General features: G+C 33.7%; 5 protein-coding genes and 2 non-coding genes across 13 annotated transcripts; 5 read left to right on the top strand and 2 right to left on the bottom strand.

Moving 5' to 3' along the window:
* Positions 1-266: 266 nt before the first annotated feature.
* On the top strand, positions 267-6,169 carry LOC126654025 (DNA polymerase lambda). 6 transcript variants are annotated; one of them, XM_050348061.2, is made up of 14 exons: positions 268-515; positions 613-750; positions 876-1,220; positions 1,339-1,417; positions 1,505-1,635; positions 2,004-2,066; positions 2,764-2,943; positions 3,048-3,101; positions 3,437-3,525; positions 3,973-4,069; positions 4,522-4,602; positions 5,023-5,090; positions 5,466-5,550; positions 5,624-6,169. In XM_050348061.2, exons 1-14 carry the CDS (start codon positions 402-404, stop codon positions 5,720-5,722), a joined length of 1,623 nt encoding a protein of 540 aa, XP_050204018.1. In that variant the 5' UTR covers positions 268-401; the 3' UTR covers positions 5,723-6,169. The 6 variants fall into 6 exon arrangements, with proteins under 6 accessions (XP_055962371.1, XP_055962369.1, XP_050204020.1 ...); XM_050348062.1 differs by having other exon boundaries at positions 270-515; positions 3,979-4,069; XM_056106396.1 differs by lacking the exon at positions 5,023-5,090 and having other exon boundaries at positions 267-515; positions 5,624-5,750.
* A 2,078-nt stretch (positions 6,170-8,247) lies between these two features.
* On the top strand, positions 8,248-10,316 carry LOC126685938 (protein PLASTID REDOX INSENSITIVE 2, chloroplastic). 2 transcript variants are annotated; one of them, XM_056106434.1, is made up of 3 exons: positions 8,248-8,567; positions 8,661-8,753; positions 9,821-10,316. In XM_056106434.1, exons 1-3 carry the CDS (start codon positions 8,313-8,315, stop codon positions 10,013-10,015), a joined length of 543 nt encoding a protein of 180 aa, XP_055962409.1. In that variant the 5' UTR covers positions 8,248-8,312; the 3' UTR covers positions 10,016-10,316. The 2 variants fall into 2 exon arrangements, with proteins under 2 accessions (XP_055962409.1, XP_050235905.1); XM_050379948.2 differs by having other exon boundaries at positions 8,249-8,567; positions 8,658-8,753.
* Positions 10,317-10,995: 679 nt separating this feature from the next.
* Positions 10,996-12,196, top strand: LOC126653490 (uncharacterized). The gene has a single exon (XM_050347394.2). The coding sequence runs from the start codon at positions 11,214-11,216 to the stop codon at positions 12,099-12,101; it is 888 nt and encodes a 295-aa protein (XP_050203351.1). The 5' UTR covers positions 10,996-11,213; the 3' UTR covers positions 12,102-12,196.
* A 922-nt stretch (positions 12,197-13,118) lies between these two features.
* Positions 13,119-13,269, top strand: LOC126654344 (U4 spliceosomal RNA). The gene has a single exon (XR_007632594.1). It is a non-coding gene; the product is annotated as a U4 spliceosomal RNA (small nuclear RNA).
* Positions 13,270-14,304: 1,035 nt separating this feature from the next.
* Positions 14,305-14,419, top strand: LOC126654347 (U5 spliceosomal RNA). The gene has a single exon (XR_007632598.1). It is a non-coding gene; the product is annotated as a U5 spliceosomal RNA (small nuclear RNA).
* An 894-nt stretch (positions 14,420-15,313) lies between these two features.
* On the bottom strand, positions 15,314-17,241 carry LOC126653785 (uncharacterized). Its single transcript, XM_050347721.2, has 3 exons — positions 16,878-17,241; positions 16,519-16,686; positions 15,314-15,735 (listed from the first exon to the last, which is right to left on the bottom strand). The coding sequence occupies exons 1-3, from the start codon at positions 17,128-17,130 to the stop codon at positions 15,524-15,526; spliced, it is 633 nt and encodes a 210-aa protein (XP_050203678.1). The 5' UTR covers positions 17,131-17,241; the 3' UTR covers positions 15,314-15,523.
* A 92-nt stretch (positions 17,242-17,333) lies between these two features.
* On the bottom strand, positions 17,334-21,655 carry LOC126653784 (uncharacterized). The gene is made up of 9 exons (XM_050347720.2): positions 21,209-21,655; positions 20,878-21,036; positions 20,585-20,668; positions 19,551-19,628; positions 19,283-19,375; positions 19,059-19,202; positions 18,732-18,839; positions 17,873-17,924; positions 17,334-17,784 (listed from the first exon to the last, which is right to left on the bottom strand). The coding sequence occupies exons 1-9, from the start codon at positions 21,560-21,562 to the stop codon at positions 17,756-17,758; spliced, it is 1,101 nt and encodes a 366-aa protein (XP_050203677.1). The 5' UTR covers positions 21,563-21,655; the 3' UTR covers positions 17,334-17,755.
* Positions 21,656-24,647: the final 2,992 nt, after the last annotated feature.

Here is a 24,647-nt window from a genome sequence, read left to right as displayed (position 1 = left end):
AGGACCATTTTAAACTTTTTTTTATCAAAAACCACCTTAGAAAACCGAAACCACCATCAAAACCGGAGAGTGTATCTCACTCTCTTTGGTGAGAGTGGGGAGGGGGGGTTTTGTACCATTTTTTACAAGTTTAGGGTAAAAGTGATCCCGTTTTGCTAATTTGGACGTTTTTGATACTTTGTGCCAAGTTCAGGGGGTAAAGTGATCCTTTGTTCATTATAAATTTCTTAAATCATCCAAACTTTATAAATGTTCAACACCTCATAAATTTTCCATATTAGTTTAGTGTCACTTGGCAGAAAGCTAGATCACTACTCTACTTAACCGCCGTTAAACCGGGCCTCTCGTATAAGTACAAACGGAGTCCTGTAGAGCAAATACTGAAAGTTGAAACAACTCAAATGGCGCCAAAGGCAGCAGCGAAGAACAAAACTCCGTCACCTGATCCCAACGGAATATTCTCTGGAATGGCCGTGCTGTTGGTTGAAGACGGAGTTCAACCACGTCGATTACAGGTTTCTCACCGTTAATTTGCTATGTTTTACTTACCATTCAGCTTCTGCTAAATATAATTAGAACTTCAATTTCACAATGTTAATCTCATTTAAACAGATATGGAAGCAAAAACTGGTACAAATGGGGGCTACGATTGAGACTCGGTTATCAAAGAAGGTAACTCACGTCTTTGCCGTGAACTCACAGGCTCTCCTCCAGCAAGTAGACAGAGAGCGGTTACAGCGGTTCAAGGGAGTGAGTAATTTTTCAGCTTCTAATTTTGAAATTTTAATTCGATTTTCACTAATTCATAGTACTGTTCTGCACATATTATTTGATTGAAATTGAATAGTTTTTGCCAATTTGAATTGTTATTATAGAAAGTGCTTGATTATCTGTGGATAGAGGATAGCTTGAGATTAGGAGAAAAAGTATCTGAAGAGACGTACAGGGTACAAATTGATTTTGAAGGAAAAGGTAATCAAAATAAGTCTATAGCCAGTGAATTGTCCAATGAACAAGCTTCTAGCAGTGACGAACTGTCGTCTCGTAGCAAAAAGTTCAGGTCATCTTCGATTGAAAATGTCAAAAATTCGAAACTGGATGAAGAGAAGAACTCGATAATTAAGACGCCGGAAAGTCCTGGTGGTTCTTCTGATAACTCGGCGCTTACTTTGAGCCCTGCGAATCTTAGTCCGAAGGCTGTAACTAGTCCAAGCCAAGATGTAAGGTTTCTGTAACCTTTGAGGTCAATTATAAAGCGTAAGCTTTATGTATTTTAAGAAATGAAATGCTAGAGAGTTCAATTATGCGCTAATCAGGTTCATGTGTATCAATCTGCAGTCATCCTTGGCGTACTGTCCCCCTGATCTTAACAGGAATATTACTGAAATATTTGGAAAACTAATCAACATATATAGGGGTGAGACTTATGGTTTCCTATACTTATGTGGCTTTAATATGCTGTGTTTTCAATGGTCTGATGTATTGTGATTGCTTCAATGTGAAGCACTGGGTGATGATCGCAGGTCATTTAGCTATTACAAGGCTATTCCAGTTATTGAGAAGTTGCCATTCAAAATTGAGAGTTCAGACCAGGTCAAGGATCTGCCTGGGATTGGGAAGTCTCTGCAGGATCATGTGAGTGGGCTTCTCTAGCATGAAGTTTCTGATTTATCAATTGTTACACTTCTCTATCCATCTGGTTTCGTGGCCCTTTTCTGTTATTTTGCCTTTCTGTGAGAACTATCTGCTGGATAGTGCAGTTGTTTGATTTCATTTTTCTTCCAGCCGTGCTTCACGCTTTGCTCATTAAAGAATGGCTTCCTACTTTTAGCTCCATAATTGATTCTGCAAAGTTAAATTGCTAAAAGCAGAACTTTCTAACCGATGAAAGCCATATGATTTTTTTGACCCGTCTTACAAAATCACACACTTGCTTGTCAACGCATACTTTTCCCTTTTCTTTTTTGCTGGAAAGATTAGCTTGCTTTGAAATGAGCTTGCAGATACAGGAGATTGTGAGTACTGGTAAATTATCAAAGTTGGAGCATTATGAAAATGACGAAAAGGTAACTTTAAGGTTTATAAAGAGATAATAAATTCATAGCACGCTTTATATGGCTAATATATGTCTATAGATAATATTTTCAATTGAGAACAAATACATCTGCATTAGCACCCGTGTGCACCATATGACTGATTTTATGGATACTCATGTACAGATGGTTGTTCAGAGTCTTCAGACTGTTGTACTTCTTGTTTACATTTAATAAGATTCAGAATGAAATATTTGAGTACATAAGCAAATATAAAGAAATTGACACATATGCTAGTGTTCACGTGTGAAAAGATTCTAATTTAATTATGCCCTCGTGTGAACACGACACATGCAGAATTTTGTCTTTTCTGAGTGCATTAATCGTTTATCGTCACTGGAGAATTGTTATAAATATTAAAGTAATTATTTTTTCCCACCTTGGCATAATTAGACACACACATGGATCAGCACTGTATGATATTGAAAGCTGTCTTGATAATTCTATGTGATTTTTTCTTTCCTATGACATGAGGACTTTCTGCTTAAACCGAAATCAGCTTCTGTAGATTTTCTAAAATTTCTTCTTTGACAATTTGGTAGTCTTTAATTGAGAAAACGACGTCATAAGCATTGACCAGCTAATCACAGTTAGTTTTTTTGCTTATTTTTGACAAATGATATGGCAATAGCTAGGTTCTTACGCACAAGGTTTACTCAACAATTTGCAGGTACGGACAATTAGCCTGTTTGGGGAAGTTTGGGGTATAGGTCCAGCTACGGCCCTCAAATTGTATGATAAAGGGTACCGAACATTGGATGATCTTAAGAATGAGATTTCATTAACACATGCACAGAAAATAGGATTGAAATATTTTGATGATATCAAGACAAGGATCCCACGCAATGAGGTTAAGCTATTGTGCATTTCCTCTGGATTTTACAGGTTGTCAATTGCAAATATTGCCTGAGTTGCCTTGTCCCAGAAAATTTATCATTATTTTCTTATGTGCAGGTTCAAGAAATGGAACAAATTCTTCAGAAAGCTGGGTTAGAAATATTGCCTGGTGTAAGACACTGTAATTTTTGTCTAAAACTGTTTTTATAAATGAAAATGAGAAGACATAAGGGTCAAGCAGAGGAAGCATGCAAGCGTAATTGTTTCACTACTTACATGAACATAAATATTTTATAGAAAAAAATTGATAATCAGGAAGTACTTGAGGTTTTTATTAATACAGCTTGCAATATTATTAACAGATCAGATTTGTTGCTATTTATTCAGACGCATAGTGTTTTTCCTTTGACATGCATTCCTATAGGACTAACCCCTCATATTCACAACTTTGACATTCAAATAGGTGTAACGGCTTTTATTTGAATATTTCTGTATCTATCTTTAAGGTAAATATCATTTGTGGAGGATCTTATAGACGTGGAAAATCCTCTTGTGGTGATATGGATATGGTGATTACACACCCTGATGGAACAAGGTAACAATCCGTCTTTCTCCTCACTCATTCATGTGCGTCTCTGTGTAAGTCTCTAGACTAGTCAGTATCTCTTAAATTTGCATGACAGTATGAAAAAATGTCAGTGGTTTTAATGGGTTGTTATTTTGTTATACAAGTATGAGAATGCAAAAATGATTCTGGAGCATAGCAATCAACGCAGATGTAATTTACTTGGCCAATAAACTTTTAACATATATGTATTGGTCCTTTTAGTTTAGGAAAACGTACTGTTAGGGACGTTAGCAATACTTCAAGTTGTTTATAATGTCTGATCATATTTTTACTCAAGGAACTTTATTGTATTTTGAGCACTTTATAGTGTTTGATCCTATATGTAAGGTTCTTTGATTTGGAATATGTATGTGGATCGTATTTAATTTGAAGAACTTAATCGATATTCAAAAAACTAATAAGTTTGATCCATAGTTCCAGCCATAAAGGTTTTCTATCAAAATTTGTGAAGCATTTGAAGGATATGAAATTCTTAAGAGAGGATCTGGTATTCAGCACTCACAGCGAGGAGGTAGCTTTTCTATTGCTCTACTTATCTGTCAACGAATTTTGACATTCCAAACCTGCTATTAGTTCATAGCTATTTCTCCAAGACCTCTAGTGCAGTCTTGATGATCCACATCAAGCTACATGATAAGAAGTCAATGTACTCTATTTGCATAGCAGAAGCAACAAGTCAACAACGGGAAGTTATTGATAGATGACTCCAGTAATAATTAGCTGTTGTTTTGAAACGTGCAGATATAATGCACATTTCACGCTCCCATTTTTATCTCTGATTCAGTTTCTTAACAATCAGTTGGATGTAACATTCTGAATCTAATTGCAATAATACTCTTTTTGAGCTTTATACTCATCCATGTTTCTAGCCCGATTCTCGCATCAGTTGTTGCATGTAGATTCTGTTCAAATTTACATTTTTGCTTTGTCTTTTTCACATGTGCAATTTTGTATTATGCACAGGGCACTGACTCAGGCGTCGATACATATTTTGGTCTTTGTACATATCCTGGACGAGAACTACGCCACCGCATTGATTTCAAGGTAAACTTGATAATTACTTCTTGTCGTCACAGAAATTTCTTTTCTGTAACTACCCTTTATCATTTAATGAATTGATATTCCCACAACATTTGAAATTAATTTTTGGAGTCAATAACCCTTGTTGGAGAATGGATGCTGAAAATCTTACGACAATGTTCATATCCCTCAAACTCAAAAATCTCATTTCACCATCCCAACCACAAATTACTGATATTATGGATCGTGTTCATTAGTTAATTTTTTAAAAGTTTCCCGTCTGCTATTATTCCTCGTTTTTTCTTTTAATTAGACTCATGGTTGTTTTGTTTAACTTGATCATTTTGCTATTTTATTCTGATGTATTTTCTCATTGTTAGGCTAAGAGCTGTAAACGGGGAAATGATTATCATGGTTTTTATTTTCATGTATTCTACTTTTTAGGTATATCCAAGGGATATACATGCATTTGGTTTGATAGCCTGGACTGGGAATGATGTTTTAAACAGAAGGTATGTTAACCAAAAGTTTCAAAGACTAAAGGGAGGGAAAGGCAGGAGAAAAAAAAAGGGTTATTGTCATTTAAATTTACGAACTATACACGTTTTTATAATTTAATCACGTTTTATAAAGATTGATAAATATATGCACCAACTTCCATTTCTTGTACACCATGTGAAAATCTGGTGAAGAATTATGACGCGGAAGCCGGATTTTCAAATTGGTCATGTGTGAATGACATGGCTAACTCCAGCTTACACATCATCAATTTTTACCGGATTTTCAAACAACGTATCAATTTTCACCGGATATTCGGTGCTTCTTGATTAATGTTTCTCAATGAGTTTTCATAGAGATGTATCAACAACTTGACAGTAGAAATGCAGGTTGAGACTGTTGGCAGAATCCAAAGGATTTCGGCTTGATGATACTGGATTATTTCCTGCCACTCATGCTTCAAGTGGCAAACGGGTAATGAATCTGACTTCTCACCATTTTCTGTGTCTGAAAGAGTAATTTCCCAGAAAGATCAATCTTGTTGCAGGGTGCAAGGGCTACTGCAAGCCTGAGGTTGGACACTGAAAAAGCGGTTTTTGATTTTCTGGGGTTCCCGTGGCTCGAACCTCACGAAAGGAATCTCTGATATGGATATATTCTGTGTTAGCACCATGTACACAGTACATATGAAGTATGAACACTTGAAGGAGCCACTGACTGCTGTGGAGCGGGTTGAATGGAAACTGAGCTCAGTTTTTGCAGGTTTTTATTTTGCGATGCCATTACTGTTCCGAGCTTTTGAACCTCCCGAACTGACTTCTGCTGTAGCTCTAAGTTATGCATATTAGTGTACACGTGTTGTGAATCAATGTACAGTTAAGCTCTTAAGAGTCTCCTTTTGTAGTTTCATGTTTGTAATTTGTCCAGATTAGTAGTTGGAATATAAGAGAAGACATCCAACTTGGAATTGCACAAGCAAACTATCGATCAAGTGAACATCCGCTTGACAAGCATTCATCAATGTTTTTAGATAAGAGAAATAATACTTATAAGAGGTAAAAATGGGCAACAAATATTCATTTCGCTCCTCCAATTTTGTGCTTTCTCCTTATAAATTAAGATAAAAAAGCACTATCTTGGTATGTATGATTTTGGCTAATGGACAACTAAAAAAACAAAGGGAGTAATTATTTTTATAAATTACCATACTAAAAACTATTATAAAACATACCTCATATTAAATGAAATAATCTCAATTTTCCGCATGCGGAATTAAAAATTAATCTCAATTTTCTCAAAATCGATAAATTTGAAAATTAATAAGAATTAAAAATAATATATGAATAATAATCTCAATTTTCCGCATACTCTCCATAACCGGAACTAAAAATTAATTATTTCATTTTATTTAAAATTAATAAAAGCAAAAAATATTAAAATAAATTGATAAAAATTAATTTGTATTAATATATTTTTTAAATTAAATATTACAATAATTAATTATTTTTTTTTAATTTTAATTTTTTTTAATCTTACCCAATGATCGGTTGTTCATTCATTGGGTAAGATTCCCTGTCATCATATGGCAGGGAATGCCTTAATTATGCCATTATGCCTTAAAGGTATAATTAAGGTGTTCCGCATTACTCAAATGGGGAATGCCTGCGTTCCGCATTTGGGTATTGCGGAACGCATCTCAATTTTATGGGTCCAAGTATAAAATTGAAATTAAATTTTTTAGAGGCACAAATTTAAAAAATTTAAATTCTTAGAGGCACACATATATTAAAAACCCATTTATTTATGCAAATTTTTGACTGAACAAGACTGTTCATCAATTGTTCAAGTTTATTGAATACTTAAGGTTTTTGATGTTTGATTCAAGTATATTCTGAAATGAAATAAGTTGAATTTTACTATAGGTGTAGATGGCGCTCGAGCTATGTTCTTGCGCTGTAAAATAACCTCATGTAATATTTGAATATTTGTTTTTAATTTGTTATTTTTTGGCATTTGATTTACACCAATTCAATTTTATCTTAATATAATTTAACTCCCAATTTTTTTTATAAAGATTCAAAAAAGAGAGATTATTTTTTGTTGTTGATTCCATTAGTATCAAATTTCTTTATTATATTTTAGATGGAAAATAAATATAATCTAATAAGAAAACAAAAAGAGAAGTCGGTTCTGTATTAACTTCTAAAACCCAGAAAACCCGGCTAATAATCACCCACGGCCCCTGATTTTAGGGGTACCTTACGACAAACCCCCTGATAAAAAAAAACGATCAGTAAACCCCCTAATCTTTGTGGCGGCGCTCGCTAAACCCCTTTTGGACGAAAATACCCATAGCGCCGTTTTTTTTGGTCAACTGACTTTCAGAAAAAAAGAAAAAAAAAATCTGGCAGCGCCACGTCAGCTGACACGTCATCAAAAATTCATAAAAAATTAAAACACCTAAAATACCCCCATATTTAATTAAAAAATAAATAAAATAATTCAACCCAACTCTATCTAACCCAAACAATTCAATCAACCCAAACACAAACGACCCAACCACTACCACCCGATCAACCCGCCGCCCGACCACTTCCGGAAAATTTTCCGGTCATCTTCTCCGAGATGACCGGAAAATTTTCCGGTCATGCTCAGATCTGTTCTCGGAACAGATCCACCATGGATCTGTTCCAAGAACAGATCCATGGCGTGGATCTGTTTGAACAGATCCCTGCGCGGATCTGTTCTTGAACAAAGCATGACCGGAAAATTTTCCGGTCATCTCGGAGAAGATGACCGGAAAATTTTCCGGCGGTGGTCGGGTGGCGGGTTGGTTGGGTGGCGGTGGTTGGGTCAGTTAATTAAATGGTTTAAATTGGGTTGATTTATTTTATTTTTGTCTTTTTCTAAATTAAATTAGGGATATTTTGGGTGTTTAAAATTTTTATGGTATTTTGCTGACATGGCAGCTGACGTGGCGCCGTCAGATTTATTTTATTTTTTTTCAAAAAAATGACAGTTGACTAAAAAAGACGGCGTCAGGGGTATTTTCGTCATATTTGGGGTTTAGGGGGTTTAGCGAGCGCCGCCACAAAGATTAGGGGGTTTACTGATCGTTTTTTTTATCAGGGGGTTTGTCGTAAGGTACCCCTAAAGTCAGGGGCCGTGGGTGATTATTAGCCAGAAAACCCCCAACCCAAACAGATAAGGAAGTAGAAAAAAAAATACAAAGAGAAATGGCTTCTTGTGCCCAAGCTCTTGCTTCCTTACCGTTTGATTCCTGCACTCTGCTCTCTTCTTCAACCTCTCGCTGCCCATTGCTCTCATCTTCTTTGGGTTTCTTGTTACCCACCACCGCCCACTTAACTGCTGCCCAGCTTACACACTGTTACTTAAACCCTTCACTGACCGAGAAAATGAAGGGACAAACTCATATTTGTAAAGCAGCTGAGTACAAATTTCCCGACCCAATTCCTGAATTTGCTGTTTCTGTAAGTTTTGCATTCTTTTGCTTTTCATTTTCTTTCTCTATTTTATTGGTTAATGTTTTGAAGTTTATTATTTTTGTGTTTTTGGCTCAGGAGACTCAGAAATTTAAGACCCATGTTCATCAGAGGCTTATCAAGAAAGAATTCTGTGGAGATTCAACTGATGAAGTTGTCGGAATTTGCACTGAGGTGATTAATTTTCCATTTCTTTTGTCAATTTCTGTCAATATTTGTTTTTATTTTCAATTTTCACTTAGTTTTATCAGTAGTGTTTATCCTTTATTTGGTTCAATTTTAGAAATTTGGCTCAATTATTCTCTAGAGTACCCTTTGTTTGGTTCAATTCTATTGCACAGTTCTTTTCATTTGCAGATGAATTTTATTTAGTAATTCATTGGCATAAACACATACAATTCTAGAAAAAATTAAATAAATTCCATAGTCTTATGAAATTCATTTGAACCAAACGCACAATGCTTGTTTCAAAAACACCTGCCTCGGCTGGCTTATGTGCTGGGATGCTCTCAAGAATCTTCTTCACATGTAGCTTTTTCTTTGTCCTGTACATTTATCCAGCATGTTTCATAAGATGGTACTATAAAAACTTGATTATTGGAAGCAAGATGGAGTGGTGTTATTTTTACTGGTGTGCTATATAACTTTTAAAACCTGATTTTGCATTCACGAGTTCTGATTGTTGATATCAAGTTCCTGAGTAGTATGATCTAATTCTTACCCATCATGAAATTTTTTAATAAAATGGTTAAGAGGGGAAATAAATATATTGAGAAAATGAAAGGTTGCTGTAGCTTGTGAACAAATCCAATCAAGGATGTTTACCGGAATCTGATAGGATATTATGTAGAGAAGCTGGAAGATATCTTGTGAATGTCTAAGTCTTGATTGCTAGTTAAAATTGGGAAAACCTGTTTAAATTTTGCATTCAGTAATTTCTGAGATCATGTAGCTAATTGACTTGGTGGTTGTTTATAATAGGCTTTTTTTTATAGCTATGCCCATAACTCAAAACAACTAAAGAACATATTGCTTATTGAAAAGCTATAAAATAGAGCGTCTTCAAAAAAGCAACTTTTTAAAAAAACTTTTGAATTATTTGCTAAGGATAATCTCTAAAATGGCCTTGACAAATGGGGACTTAATGGATTACTTTTGAGGTGTTCTTTTTTCATGAGCAGTTTCTATAGAGGTAGATCTCATATACAGACACTAAGCTGTTTTGCTTAAATTTCTTGTAGATATTCAGCACATTCTTGCACACCGAGTATGGCGGTCCGGGAACACTCTTGGTCGAACCTTTCATCGACATGGCTGACACCATAAATGAAAGAGGCTTGCCTGGAGGACCACAAGCCGCACGTATTGCTGTAAAATGGGCCCAAGATCATGTTGACATAGATTGGAAAGAGTGGAATGGAGGTGATAAGAATTGACAAAACAACTCTTAGATCTTCAATTCTATATATTAGATGATTAAAACGCCAATTGAAAAAGCTCTGGAGAAGTTTTGATTCTCTTTGCCCATGTGCTGCGGAAGCTGCGTCTTGTTTGTTCCAATGAGGAAATAGCAGTAAATTTAGGATGATTTCTAGTGTTTTTGATGGGATTGTGCACCTGTAGTATGCAATGAGATTGTAATTTGCCAGTTTATGTCGCAGGGCTTTGATAAGACTTCAGAAGCAACTAGATTCAAGCTGTTCAATTTTGACAATAAAATTTACTAAGATTATCTAATCTTCCCTCCATTCAATGAAGTAAGGGTTTGTTTGGTTCAGTAGTTGACCGAGCCGTTAGATAAATGCAACGGCTGTCGACATATTCATTTTGAAGTGTTTTAAAATTTCAACCGTTAAATTCCAAACACAATAAATAAATTCAATGGTGTCAGAGTGTTTGGTCGATCAGAAAATAGGTCTCGAAGTGCTTAAAATATGAAATTTATTAAATTTTAACTAGATTTTATTGAAGATATCAAAACCTAAAATGTCAAACCATGCAGTACCCATCTTCACTCGTTGTACAATAGACTTGCTTGCAATGAGATCTTTTTGGTATATACTTGGAAATGTAGTAGTGATGGAAATTCATGGACCATGGCTATTGGACTTGAGACATACTCTTTTTTTTTTCGTTTAAAAAGTCGTATTTTATTTTACACACATATTAAAAAATCATTAATTATTGTGTTTTTTCTTGTTTTATCATTATTAATGATAGTGAAAATTTTCATATTAGTAATTTTAAGTGATTTAAAGAAGGATAAAAATAGTAGTTTAAAGTAAAATTCCACTTCACAAGACTTCCTAAATGAATATCTCAAAATAGAATATGAGACTTCCTAAATAGAATAGGAGTACAAAATAAAAACACGACTTCCTAAATGAAATAGGAGTATAAAATAAAAGTGATTTTCCCACATTGCTAAAGAGAAGCTGAGCAAGAGAAATAACAACTATATAAGAGACGAAAGGCTCAATTCAAATAACAAAGCCGCTCGGTGATCACATAGCAGAAATTTCTCTCGTCATTTTATTCTTTATACTTGGATATTGAAGTTCGTAATATTAACCCTGCTGCATCGGCGTCGTCTGTTGTAACCTAATCTAGCAGAAGAATCAACAGAGAAGACAAATGGGAGAAAGAAAAGTGTTGAATAAATATTACCCGCCTGACTTCGATCCGGCGAAGATCCCACGTATTCGCCGACCCAAAAACCAGCAAATTAAGATCCGAATGATGCTTCCCATGAGCATCCGCTGCAATACGTGCGGCAATTACATCTACAAAGGAACCAAATTCAATTCCCGCAAAGAAAATGCCGTCGGTGAGACATATTTAGGGATTCAAATCTTCAGATTTTACTTCAAATGCACCAGATGCTCTGCTGAACTCGCCATGAAAACTGACCCTCAAAATTCTGACTACGTTGTCGAGGCCGGCGCCACCCGCAATTTCGAACCTTGGCGGGCGGAGGATGAGCAAGCTGATGAACTGAGGAAAACAAGAGACGCGGAGGAGATGGGGGATGCTATGAAATCGCTCGAGAACCGGACGTTGGATTCCAAGAGAGAGATGGTTATTCTTGCTGCTCTTGATGAAGTCAAGTCTATGAAGAGTAGACATGCTACTGTCAGCGTTGATGCAATGCTTCAGGCTTTACACCACACGGAGGAAAATATGGAAGTGGAGGATGAAGAACTTGTAAAATCTATATTTGATCAAAGGTCAAACGAGCTCATTAGAAGGATTTCTGATGAAGATTTTGACGACGACGATGATGAAACATCTACAAATTATCTGAAGAGGAGAAAGATCTGTGATGAACTTTCCAGTAAACCGACTGATTCATTAACCAAGGAGAATGCTGTGGCTAAAACCAGGAGCTTACACCCGCTGTTCAAAATAGCCGTCATCAAGAAACCAACCAAGGCTGCTGATAGTAACCGAAAGGCTGGAGCAGACGACACCGGCACTGGACTTCTATCCCTTTGCCAGAGCTATAATAGCGATGATGATTAGTCAATAGTTTTATAGTATGTATGTAATGGAATTAGAATTAGAACTATATTTTATGTCTGTACTTTCAATTGAGCTTAAATAAAATGAGTTTATGGTTGAAGGGAAAAAAACTATTCTTAGTATGATTGACAAACTTAAATTTAGATTAGCTCATTGGCCAACTACTATACTTATTAAGAGATAAAAGACATTTGTATTTTTAATTATCCAAATATTTTTTTGGTAATTAATTATCCAAATTTTAAATCCTTAAAAAATACATGTCAGTCATCTTATAAGTTATAAGTACTAAGTACACTGTCAAAAAAAGAGTATTAAGTACATTAACAAGGATGTCTTGTTTTTCTACAAATAATTTCTTGGCAAATTAATTCTATATATACATATTTAAAACTAAAAAACTGATCTGTCAATTTTATAATTTCTAATAATTATTCACACTTCCATTTAAAGATGTTTTTAGACACAAAATTTCATTTTAAATCCACATAATTTTTTCTTAATTAAAAAAAGTCAATTACTCCAAATAATTATTAGTAGAATTAAAATCAAATCATTAACTATAAAATAATTTTCAAAAATAAACTTATAATGAGGATTATATATATTTCTCAAAAATTATAAAATTGACAGATTCGATTGTCGCAATCTTTTTTTTTTAGAATGTTTGCCATTTAGGTTAAAAGACGTGGATGCATACGATTTATGTACTTAATTTATTTCATCTCATCAACATAAAGCTATTAAAATATTTAAATGTCTGCCCTTCTCAACAAATGGAAAGGACAGACCAAATACTTAATCTACAAAGTTGCAAACAATAATGTTTTCACATTATGATTTTTGAAAATGGGATAAGAAAAAAGACAGAATCCAGAATCATCTATATGACCATCAATTTGTAGTTTGCTTCATAGTGCACAGTAGTTCACTACTAATATCCCACACCGGGACTAAGCAAGGCTTATGTGAGAGCTAGGCAGCTATAAATTACCTGTTAATATGCCTTTAACATTTATCTTTGCGCTTGGGGCAATGACGCAGCTAGTGAGGTACTAACCGAGGCGCGTCTATTGCTGGTTGAAAACTATTTCCAAACCCCCTCTTTGGCCTGGGTTTTGCTCAGGCCATTGAGAATTTCTGGAAGGGCTCCCTTCGGGGTAAAGCCTTACAATTCTAAGTTTAATGTTTTCACATCTGCTACTTCGTTTACTATTTGTGTCAATTAGAATAATATATTTTCTCAGTAACAATTATCACTATAAAGTACCAGCACTCGAGGATAACTTGTAATTAGAAATGGGGTTTCAATTCGATACACAATTAAATTAAACATAATATTAAATAAATAGTTTATTGATAATTAATTATATCAACATAGCAGTATTAATTTCTTTTATTAAATAATTAGATAATATTTTATAGCATTAAATTTTAAATAATAATTCAATTCGAAAATATTAATTAATAGCAGTATTAATAGACCAATATTTCGTTTTAATTATAGCACAGTGTTCAACTAGTAGTAATAGTTGAGTTTATTTAATATTTTAATTGAATAAAATTAGAATATAATTTATAATTAGCTCTAATTATAATTTTATTCAATATTAATAGTTTATTTTAAATATAGACATACGATGCTCCACAATTGTAGATATTGAATAAAATTAAAATAAACTAATAATATTTTAGGATCACCCTAAAGAAATAGTTTATTTTAAATAAATAGTGTAATCTTTAACAATGTCAGTTTATTCAATATAAATAGGTTTTCAATCGAATCGACCGAATAAATCAACATCATACCCCCCCAAAAGCTCCAAAAACATCATATAATATATACCATAAGGCGTAAAAGTAAGATTTTTTATTGATAAATTTAATTGGGCGTTCTACGTGAAAACCAAAAAAAAGCTAATAACGATGGTTGAAAACAGCACTTCATGAAGTTCATTATACTAGAAAGCTAAAGCTAATCGTGTTTGATTAAATTCTGGAGTTATGATGATGATTGTGAAGGCCAAAGAATGAAATTGGTGAAGGAAGTTGTGTTTGGCAGAATATAAGCAAATACCATCAAAGCTAAAAGAGATAAAACTAAGGTGCATGAATTATATTTAGTCCCACATCGCTAAGATACGCAGGCAAACTGCACCAAAAAACTATAAGTAATATACGAAATTATCCTTTCAAACCAGACAGCTATGCAGTGAGCACAAAGCGAACTATTCTTTCGCCTTTTACTAAAGAATACCGTGTGCACGCTGCAATTAGTAGCATATCCCTATTTTTGGAGGGTTACCCTTTAGGGTGATCCTAAAATTATAGTGTAATCTTTTAGAAGTTGGTATTTTAAGAAATTGTGGAACTTAATAAATCTATGGAAAATTGTTAATTGAATCAGTGATGTTAATTAGTTTAAATGAATTATGTTCGTATTGTTCTATCAATATAAAAATGTGTTCATTTTGAAATTTCAAATATATATTATTTTATTTTTAGTTATATTTTAAAAGTTATCTAAAATAATTGTAGATAAGAATAATATTTAGATTTTAAATGCAGTTCAATAAGCATTTTATGAGTTATTTTAAATTATTATTTACTCCCTCCGTCCCAATAGAGTTGTCCACTTTGCCTTTATCACACAGTTTAAGAAAACCAATTATTGTTTATGGGGTTTACAAAAAAATTCTTACTTTTCTTGTCATACCCCTATTAAATATAGGATTCACCTTCAATCTATTCATTAGTGTATTTTAAATAGGGATAATATAGGAAAATTAGTGTAAAAGTTAGTTACTTTTTGAAAGTGGACAAGAATTTTGGGACAAAAAAATTTCTCAAAGTGGACAACTCTATTGGGACGGAGGGAGTAATAAACATGTATTAATAAATAGTGAATGTATTATTATTAAATAAAAGTATGATTATTAAATAAAAGTTTGATTTATAGGTAGTTAGATAACTTAAAATTTGTGCGCAAGTTAAATAAGCTCATCACTTTTCTCTAAAAAAATAAATAAGCTTATCACTTAAACTGGATGGAGGGAGTCTAAGTTGTTTCAAACATAACTTAAATTTATGCAGAAAATGATGTATCCTCATTTGAATAAACTTTGAATTTGGAGTTTTTTTTTTAATAATGGTTATTATTATGGTTGTTTTTCAATAGCAGTATATTTTATCTATTGAATCAGATTTAACCATTGGATAAAAGCAATCATTATTCATTCATTTTCATGGTGATAAAATGGACAAGTATTTATTTACTTTGCTTTTAACAAAGTAATGAAGGCACCTAAATACTGCTGCCAGTTGAAGATGGAGTACATTACTACATTGTATTGAGTATTTAATATCACTGCGCAGTCCAATAATTTTCAAAATTTCTTTCAAGTAAAAGAGTATTAATATATTCAACTCCTATTCATCATTTCATCTCTGTCGATGAATCGTTCAAGCAACTCCTTCTCGTTCAAAACCAAGCAATCACCAGCTTTTCCAAACCAATTATAGCGCCTTTTGGCAATATAATCATAGACTGCATCCCTGAGTGGAGTCGGAATTATCAAGAGCGCGCCTAAGGCAGAGTATGGCAGAGGCAAATAAGAAAGTACTCTCAGTGCAGCTGCAGGAACCACAAGTATAGATAAGCATCAGAATGTTACTTTACGAAATGGTACGGAACTGAGACCAGAGAAACTGTATTTACACAAGTTTTTATCAGCTTCCACGGAAATTACTTACGTTATCATATGCACGAGTCACAAAAAAATATGAATAGAATAGAAATAAAGATATGGGCAACTAACTACAAGTAACAACACAGTTAAATTTAATCGGCTGAAGAACAACTCGAAAACAGCATTCCAATTTAAGTCTATATGGAAATTTAGTCGAGTTTCATGAATCAAATAGACATTCGATACATGCTTCTCCCAACTAGAATATCACTGGGGCATGTCAACTGGAATGGCGTATCTGTGAAATTCACTACACGCTAAGAGACGTCTTTTACGAAAACAGAAACTGTTAAGAGCAACCAACTGATGAACTGATCTGTCCATAAACATCAACATCAAAACTTGCATGTCGAAGCAGCCTAACTTTAAGTTGTACGAATAGCTTATTGTTCTAAGATTACCAGCAAATCTCAGATTCTACACAAACTCATAACATAGATACATACACGGAAAACAAAGCCTACAGGAATATAATTAAAGTGGGAACTAAACACATAAATAAACTAAGAGTCATTATGGTCCTGAATTTGTAAAACGGGGTCAATTAACTAAAGCTTAGCCATTATAATCAATTTGGGACGCTGCTCTTTAATTTTAGGTCAATTAGCTCCGAATTAGATCATCAGATTCATCACCCGATACGAGATTAGTGTAGTTAAGGAACAAACCAGTGGATGCTTGATGGTAGGAATCAGGGCCTTCAATGAAGAGAAATCTACGAAGAACTTGCTGTCGGCCAAGTCCACACAATCTTAAGTATGGCTCAGCAGCTTTGGACTGGACACAACAGAATTTTATCTTCCTATATTTATCTGCTTTGATCACCCACTTCACCCCTTCAACCACAAATTCAAACCAAATTTCAGTAAAATAATAAACTATACCATGAACACAATTTATAAAAACTTGTATAAATTGATTTACTATAGTCAAATTTGAACATTAAAGAACATGATTAAAAACCCAGATAGTTTTAAAGAAAAAATACAACACCCAGATACATAATGAAAGAAGGGCTAAGAAAAACCTCCATGGCAGAGATGGCAGACACCGTCGTAGACGACGACACGTGGCTGGAGGAGAGTGGGATTTGTGAGAGGAGGCTTTAGGAGAGTGGTATCTGAATACAGCAAATCGTCATCATCAACGGCGACGCCTGTTGGCGACGGAGAGGAAGAAGAAGAAGAAAAGAAGCGGTAGTTAAGCGAAGAGTAAGAGAAAAATGGAGATGTTTTCAGTTTACAAGCGGCGGTCGAGTTTTGAAGCCTTGCCGTCATCATTTTTGCCACAAGCCGTCGTCTTGAACAAAGTGCCTTTCTTGGTGGCCAAGTATTTAAAAGACGAAGACTTCAATCAATAAGAAATTTCTAGCATCTCTAAAATACTTTGTGATTATAAACTAACGCATTAGACTAAATTCTAGTAACTTTGAGTAATAGAACACTTGAAACACATGGTCAATCCTCCAACAAACTACATATAATTTTGTCTGAACATAAAATTCTTTATCATTATTAAAATAATAAACCCATTACATCCAATCTATTTAAATTAACCCATTACATCCATCTAAGTACACTTGTTTCAAGCTATAGTCTATATACATAAATAATTCGGAGCAAGCTGGTCAATAACCAAATAGGGGAAGAATAATTAGATAAAGAAGTTCCTGAAAGCTTATTGAGTTTCTGGGTATTTCAACAATTAAGATATCAAAAAAATTGTTAATTTTCAGCTGCTTTCGAGAACGTCTTAAGGTGGTTGAGAGCATCTCAAGTATGGGTAGATTTTGGCAGAACAGAAGTAGGTATCGACGTACGCTTCAAACTGGCACACCAGCGTCAGAGTTCAACTTTAAATAATTCAGTCACCTAGGCAAATTTTGTAGCCCCTCAGTTCACTGGCTTAGAAACATTCCTCTTGAACTTGGCCGTCTGCATCAGAAACAGATTCCATCAATATTCAAGGCTTAAATATTAGAAAACATTCAAATGGAGAATTCGGTGAAACAGGTAGGCTTACCAGCAAGCTTGATGGCCAAGTTTGCTTGAGCATCAGCCTCCGAATTATATTCCTGTGACATACAATATCGGGTGAGGAAACTAGAAATAGCCAGTAAAGCAAAAAAATCCGAAGCAGCAAATTGCATTTAATAGTCATTTTAAGTTCTTCAACTCCCCCTTTCAACCTTAATACCACAATGACACAATAGGCGGCATCAAAAACACAAGATCCTAAAACTGCTGTTTTGTTAAGAGTCTTAAGACTCAAAATGTTTACTCTATCAAATTTCATAAATGGTCAACCATAAGTATGACAAAATAAGAAAAATCCTTGACATTCAAAGTGGATGTACACCATATACATAGATCTAGGGGTTTGTATCTTGGTCACACCAAATGAAGTTGCATACGAAGATACTTAATACTTGGTTACTCAAACTTTGCGTAGTTCGCAAGCTACGATCTTCTATATATAGTATTAGTACGCATAATGACTAAAAAAAAAATCTTAAAACAACCATTCAGAATTCCAGATCATTCAGCTTAATTATGCACTAGCTAGCATAACCGTTGACGCAATAATTGAAACACATTTAACTTGAAGAGAAAAGAACCAGCTCAGGAAGTACTAGTTAGAGGTAGAAGATAATCGATGGAAGTTTCCGTTTTCAACTATAAGCTGCTGCTGAGAACATACTAATGCTTATAATGAGAGGGTTAACTAAAACAAATTGATGTCCTTAAAGATCTTGTGACATAACTATATGCCTAGAAAGAATGCGGCAGTGAAGTTTTAGATCAGTAAATAGAAGCATGTTTTGTTAACACCAGTTACCAAAATTTACTGTATATAAATAAATAAACAAAAATATACATACCCTTAGAACATGGCTGATCTGAAAAGAAACAAACTTATCCTTCAGCTGTTTGGCTTGCTCACACAGAATAGCCATGTCTTTGTGTTTGACCTTCCATAATCCCTGAATCTGTTACATATATTTTCCACCAAAATTTTTAAAAAATGAGATAACAAGACAAATCCAGGAGCATCTGTGACAGATATATGGCAATTACTTAAAGAAAGTGATACAATATGAACCGGCCAGCTAAACCATGGATCCTGGATTAGGGGTTTGAACATGAATTTTGCTTTAAAAAAATCACGTTGATTTGAATTCTAACAGTAACGGATGCTAAAGACGAACCTGAGAGCAAACAAGTTTGGAGTCACCTTTGGCACGAATATTTGTATAACCCTTTTTAAGAGCATATTTCAATCCTAAAATCACGGCTCTGTATTCGGCCACATTATTTGTTACGTGGCCCAATCCTTCTCGTAATCTGCAGATCTACATGAATTAGAGTATTAGAAAGCCGAATTTTTATACAAAAACATAAGGATATAAAAAAGAGAGGTAAAATGTCATACTATACGTCCATCTGTAGCCCGCAACAAAGCTCCTGCCCCAGCTGGTCCAGGGTTTCCTTTTGAAGCACCATCAAATTCGAGAATACATGAGCTCTGCACATAAAAGATCAGAATTACTATATATTGCTTTTATCACCTAACATAAGACTGGGGCCTCTTCAATTACTCTGATTACAACTTACGGAAAATGTTAAGCTAATACAACAAAAATAAATTTAATTTGTCCAGCATCAATTAGACATAAACATAGAATATCATAAGATAATACCTGAGCTTCACTTTGGTTATCCAATTTGGCACGCTTACTCAAAGGATCCGTTAAGCTAGATGTTGATCCATCTATTTCCTGCAATGCAATGAAAATGCAGCAAAGTAAAGCATAATGAATACAAAAAAAATAAACAAGAACCCATGGCAATTTTAACCTGCAAAAGCAATTTATCAAATCCCACTCATGTGATTTATTCTCAGCCACAAAGAACAACATAATCTACTTTCATGGAAGTTTAATTGCCCTTCCTCTATAATGCATGGAAACCTTGAGAAAGATGCGTTTTTCCGTTTATGTAACTCTCAGAAACTCTTACGAAACCTTTTTGGGATGTTTATGTAAATAATAAATATCCGATGCTCGTTTCTTTAAAAAAAAAATCTTAAACTTTTTCCTTTAAATAAATAAAAAACTTAAAGAGTTGCCTATATAAAAAACCTAAGTAATTACCCACAAACCTTCTTATTCACATTACCCACAATACACAGTAACACAAACAAAAACTCTTTTACTTTCTTTTACAATCTCTATAATCCAGGTAATTATTTTACTATTTTTTGTTATTTTATTTTCTTATTTAATTATGGTTATGGGACTAATTCAATAAGATTTACATAATAAATTGCTAAATATTGATATTAAAACTTTAAATCAGTATTAACAGTCGTACTTCATATTCTTGTGTTTATCTTTAATGGTCTCACTTTCCACCGTATAATCAGAATCGGTTATCAACTTATACAAAATTGGACGTCTCTTTAGTCTTTAACCGGTCATCATAGGCCTTCCATAAATGCCTAAATACAAGAACAATAATACCCCCCCCCCCCCCCCCACACACACACACACACACCCACACCCACACACACAGGGAAGCACAAAGAGATTGGCATATACACAGTGAGAAGAAAAAGATGTTACAGGTCGTTTCCTATGGAGAAGAATAACATAAGGTTATGCACTTTAACTCTCGGGTTCTTCTGTTAATTAATAATTATACCATTCAAAGAAAGATAAATCTCCAAACTTACCACAGTTTGCAATTCCCGAAACTCCTGTGATCTCTTTTTTGTTGCATCCGGTGCCAAAGGTTCTCCTTCGGAAGAAGCAGGTTGCTGCAAGAACAAATTAGCTTAAACTTCCAATTTCACAGTATTACCATGGACCAACACAAGAGCAATTGCATATACTTAGCTACAACAGAATTTAATCCGGAATTTACAGATACACCTCCTCGGTAACCATATCAAACTATTAAAAGTAATCGCTAACAAAACTAAAATATCTTTTCAATCACATTTACGATAAAACGCTGTTAGCTTACCTGAAAAGAACAAGGCGCAAGAGTTCCGAAAAGGTCCTCTTTCAAATCTTCAGCTCTAATAGTATACAAGGCATTCTGAAGTCCGCGCGATAGAAGATAGTCCTGACTGTCTTTTGGTAACGAATAACCTTTGAATATACTAACAGGAGGATCACACACCTAAACCAAATTCAAATTCAAAACATACTCTAAAACCACATTTTTATCAAAAATTCAGAACTAACTTATCTAGAATCCAATTCTTTCAGCTTCAACAAACATAAAACAAGAATATTAAGAGAAATCAAAACAAAAAAATTACATAATTAGAGAACAAGACTCAAGAAATTACCGAAGAACCAGCTTGAGCTTGACAATCAGTGAAGCTCTTATAAACACCAACCACGTCACCTTTTCTCACAACAAAAAACGCATCGTTTTCCTTATCTTGCTCCATAGTTGAAGCGGGAGAATCTGATTTTTTCTTACGAGAAACTTTTAAACGAGGCGTAGTAGTTTTTTTAGTAGAGTAGCAACGAAAATGAAGATTATCAGCTAATTTTAACTTGGAAAAATCTGAGTTCAATAATTTGAAATTAACGGCGATTTTTGTGGTGTTGTTCCACAGAGTGGAATAGGAACGATTTGTGCGTGATATGAAAAGAGCGGCAGCGTATGAAGAAACACGCGATATGCAGCAAATCATTCTGCACTTCACGCCGGTGGAAAACAACCGGGTTTTGGCCGACTCGTCTTATGGGTTTTGGGCGGGTTTTGGCTGATCTGAAAGTGAAATGGGCTTCCATTGGGTTTGGACCAGGTGTTTGAAAACATTTGGCTTTTTACACAAACAACCTACTTTGCCAATTTCTTATCTTTTATACGGGTCCAAGTTTGCCTTTTCTAAACTACCATGTGCGGCCTATTTTATTACTTTTATACGGACTCTATATATTAAACCCTAACAGCATACAAATCATAATTTCATTTATTTTCTCTCTCCTCATCATTCAATTCTCTCTTCCTCTCAGTTCATCTTCCTCTCTCTTTTTACCGTTCGCCGTCTTCTGCTGAGCCGTCCTCTGTTCCTCCGCCCCTCCGTCATCGTTCTCATCATCGCCTCCGTTGTCATCTTTGTTAACGTCATCATCTCCTCTGCTCATCGTCGTCATCTATTTGATTTTAGATCTATAATTTATTCATTGTTCTTCTTCTTCTTCTTTTTTATTTTCAGATCTACAATTTTTTTACTGTTATTTCACCATTAAACATGTATAGAGATTATATTTTAAGAATATAATGCTAATTTCATGTTATGTAATATAAATTTATGGTTATATGGAATAAATTTTTGTTATTTCTGCATTTTTTGTGTTTGGTTGTATTTCTGTGTTTTTTTATTCTGCAGTTCGATTTATTGATGATGGTTGATTGCTGAAATATTATAATATTACAGTGTTGTTGATTTTATGTTGATTTTGTGTTGATAATCAGTTGGTATTTCCTTAATTTTAACATTGAAAACATTTATTCTAAAAAAAACATTAGCAAATTAGATAATTTCGTGCGTGAAATAAACTAAGAAAACAAAATTTAAATGATATTAGATAATGATATGTTACCATTATCATGTTGACATGTTGTTGATTTCTTGTTGATATTTTATAGATTGTCACAATTTTTCAAAAAATTATGTTTTATTTTATTCCTTATGTTGATTCGTTGTTGATTTATTGTTGACATTATGTTGATATGTATTTCAACTTTTTTTGATTTTCAAGTTTATGTTGACATGTTGTTGATATACTGTTGATAACATGTTGATTTTTCAATCATTGAAAGAAAAATAAAGTTAGTCTTAAATTGATGTATTAATGTACTATTGATATGTTTTTGATAATAGGTTGATTGTTTTTGACTCAAATCAATCAATGTTCTCATTTTACAAACATCTTGACTAAATTAGCATTAATTGTTAATTCGTTGTTGATTTATTGTTGACATTATGTTGATAAGTATTTCTACTTTTTTTGATTTTCAATTTTTATGTTGACATGTTGTTGATATACTGTTGATAATATGTTGATTTTTCAATCATTAAAAGAAAAGTAAAGTTAGTCTTAAATTGCTGTATTGATGACCTGTTGACATGTTTTTGATAATATGTTGATTGTTTTTTACTTAAATCAATCGATGTTCTCATTTTACAAACATCTTGACTAAATTAGCATTAATTGTTGATATCATGTTGACATTATGTTGATAATTTGTTGATATGGTAGTGTTAATTCTACTAAAGAACAACAAAGGTATAAAATGTTTAAAATAAATGAATTAGATAAAGATATTAGCATAGTAAGTAATCAAAACAATATGAAAAAACAACAACAATAATTCAAATGAAAAAATAAATTTACTCTTACATATAAAAATAAAAATATATTAAATATACACCAACACAACAGTTCACAAATTAAAGATATCCATTTTAAAATATTTTTTTCCTCAATTCTCTTTGCAGCTGCACAGTTTCTTCAAAATCACTTGTATAACTGTTTTGCGTTCCACCTCTCATACCTAACTAAATTTCGACAAACACGGTTATGATACAGTTTCATTTCATCTAACGAAAGTTTATTTCACAGACAATATTATCTTATTTGTCAATGTTAAAATAAAAAAAAAATCAGTAGATATCAACATAATATCAACATAATGTCAACATAAAATCAATAACACTGTAACATTACAATAATTCAGCAATCAATCATCATCAACAAATCATTCTGCAGAATAAAAAAAACGCAGAAATACAACAAAACACAAAAAAATGCAGAAATAACAGAATTTTATTATATAAAATCACAAAATTATTCTATATAACATGAAATAAGTATTAAATTCTTTAAAAATACTCTTTATACATGTATAATGGTGAATCAACAGTAAAAGATAAACAAATTACAGATCTGAAAATAAAAAAAAAACAAAAAATTTCAGATCTAAAATTAAAAAGATAAAAGAAAGATAACACGGCGAGACAAAGTCGGAACGATGGAGGCGAAACGGCGGAGGCGGTACGGCGAAGGCAGAACGGCGAAGGCAAAACGGCGGAACGAAGGAGGCGGAACGGCGAAGGCAGAACGTCGAAGGCAGAACGGCAAAACGGAGGAGGTGGAACAGCGGAAGCGAAGGAGCAGAAATCGTGAAAATTGTCTTCCACAGCTCAAAAGAAATCATGGAGAAGAAGAATGATTGAGAGAAATAAGAAAAATCGTATAAAAGAGAGAAATTTGAAGTACAGGTTATTAAAGTAAGAAAATGAGGTAGGTAAAGTAAAGATTTAACTTGTCTTGTATAAAAGTAAATGGGCTGTCAAAGTCAGTATTTTATATAAAAAGCCCAAAACATTTAGGGTTAAGCACACAAATCCCTTAAAACATCAATAGGTTAACATTTATACCTCACAAAATAAAAATAGACAGAAATCTCTCAAGAAAAAATAAAACTTTGCATAAATACCTCAAAATCGAAAATCTGCTAATTCAGTTTTAAAATAGGACAATTATGCCCCCCTTCTTCTTCTACCCAACACAACAGAGAAGAACAAGTTAATTACCGAAAACATTACGGTTATTGTACGGCAAATCTCAACTCTCCGGTGAGAAGGCGATGAAATAAAAGTCAATGTTTTTCGGGCAATAAGCGTGTTGGAGGACAGAGAATACAGTAACGACGGAGCCGGAGGTAAGTGGAGGAGTCGAGAGTCGTTCTCTGCCACTCTGAAATGT

Source organism: Mercurialis annua, linkage group LG6 (genome assembly GCF_937616625.2).
Source record: "Mercurialis annua linkage group LG6, ddMerAnnu1.2, whole genome shotgun sequence".
Lineage (NCBI taxonomy): Eukaryota > Viridiplantae > Streptophyta > Magnoliopsida > Malpighiales > Euphorbiaceae > Mercurialis > Mercurialis annua.
Note: the sequence above shows the minus strand (reverse complement) of the source record. Positions and strands in the feature narration are given on the sequence as shown.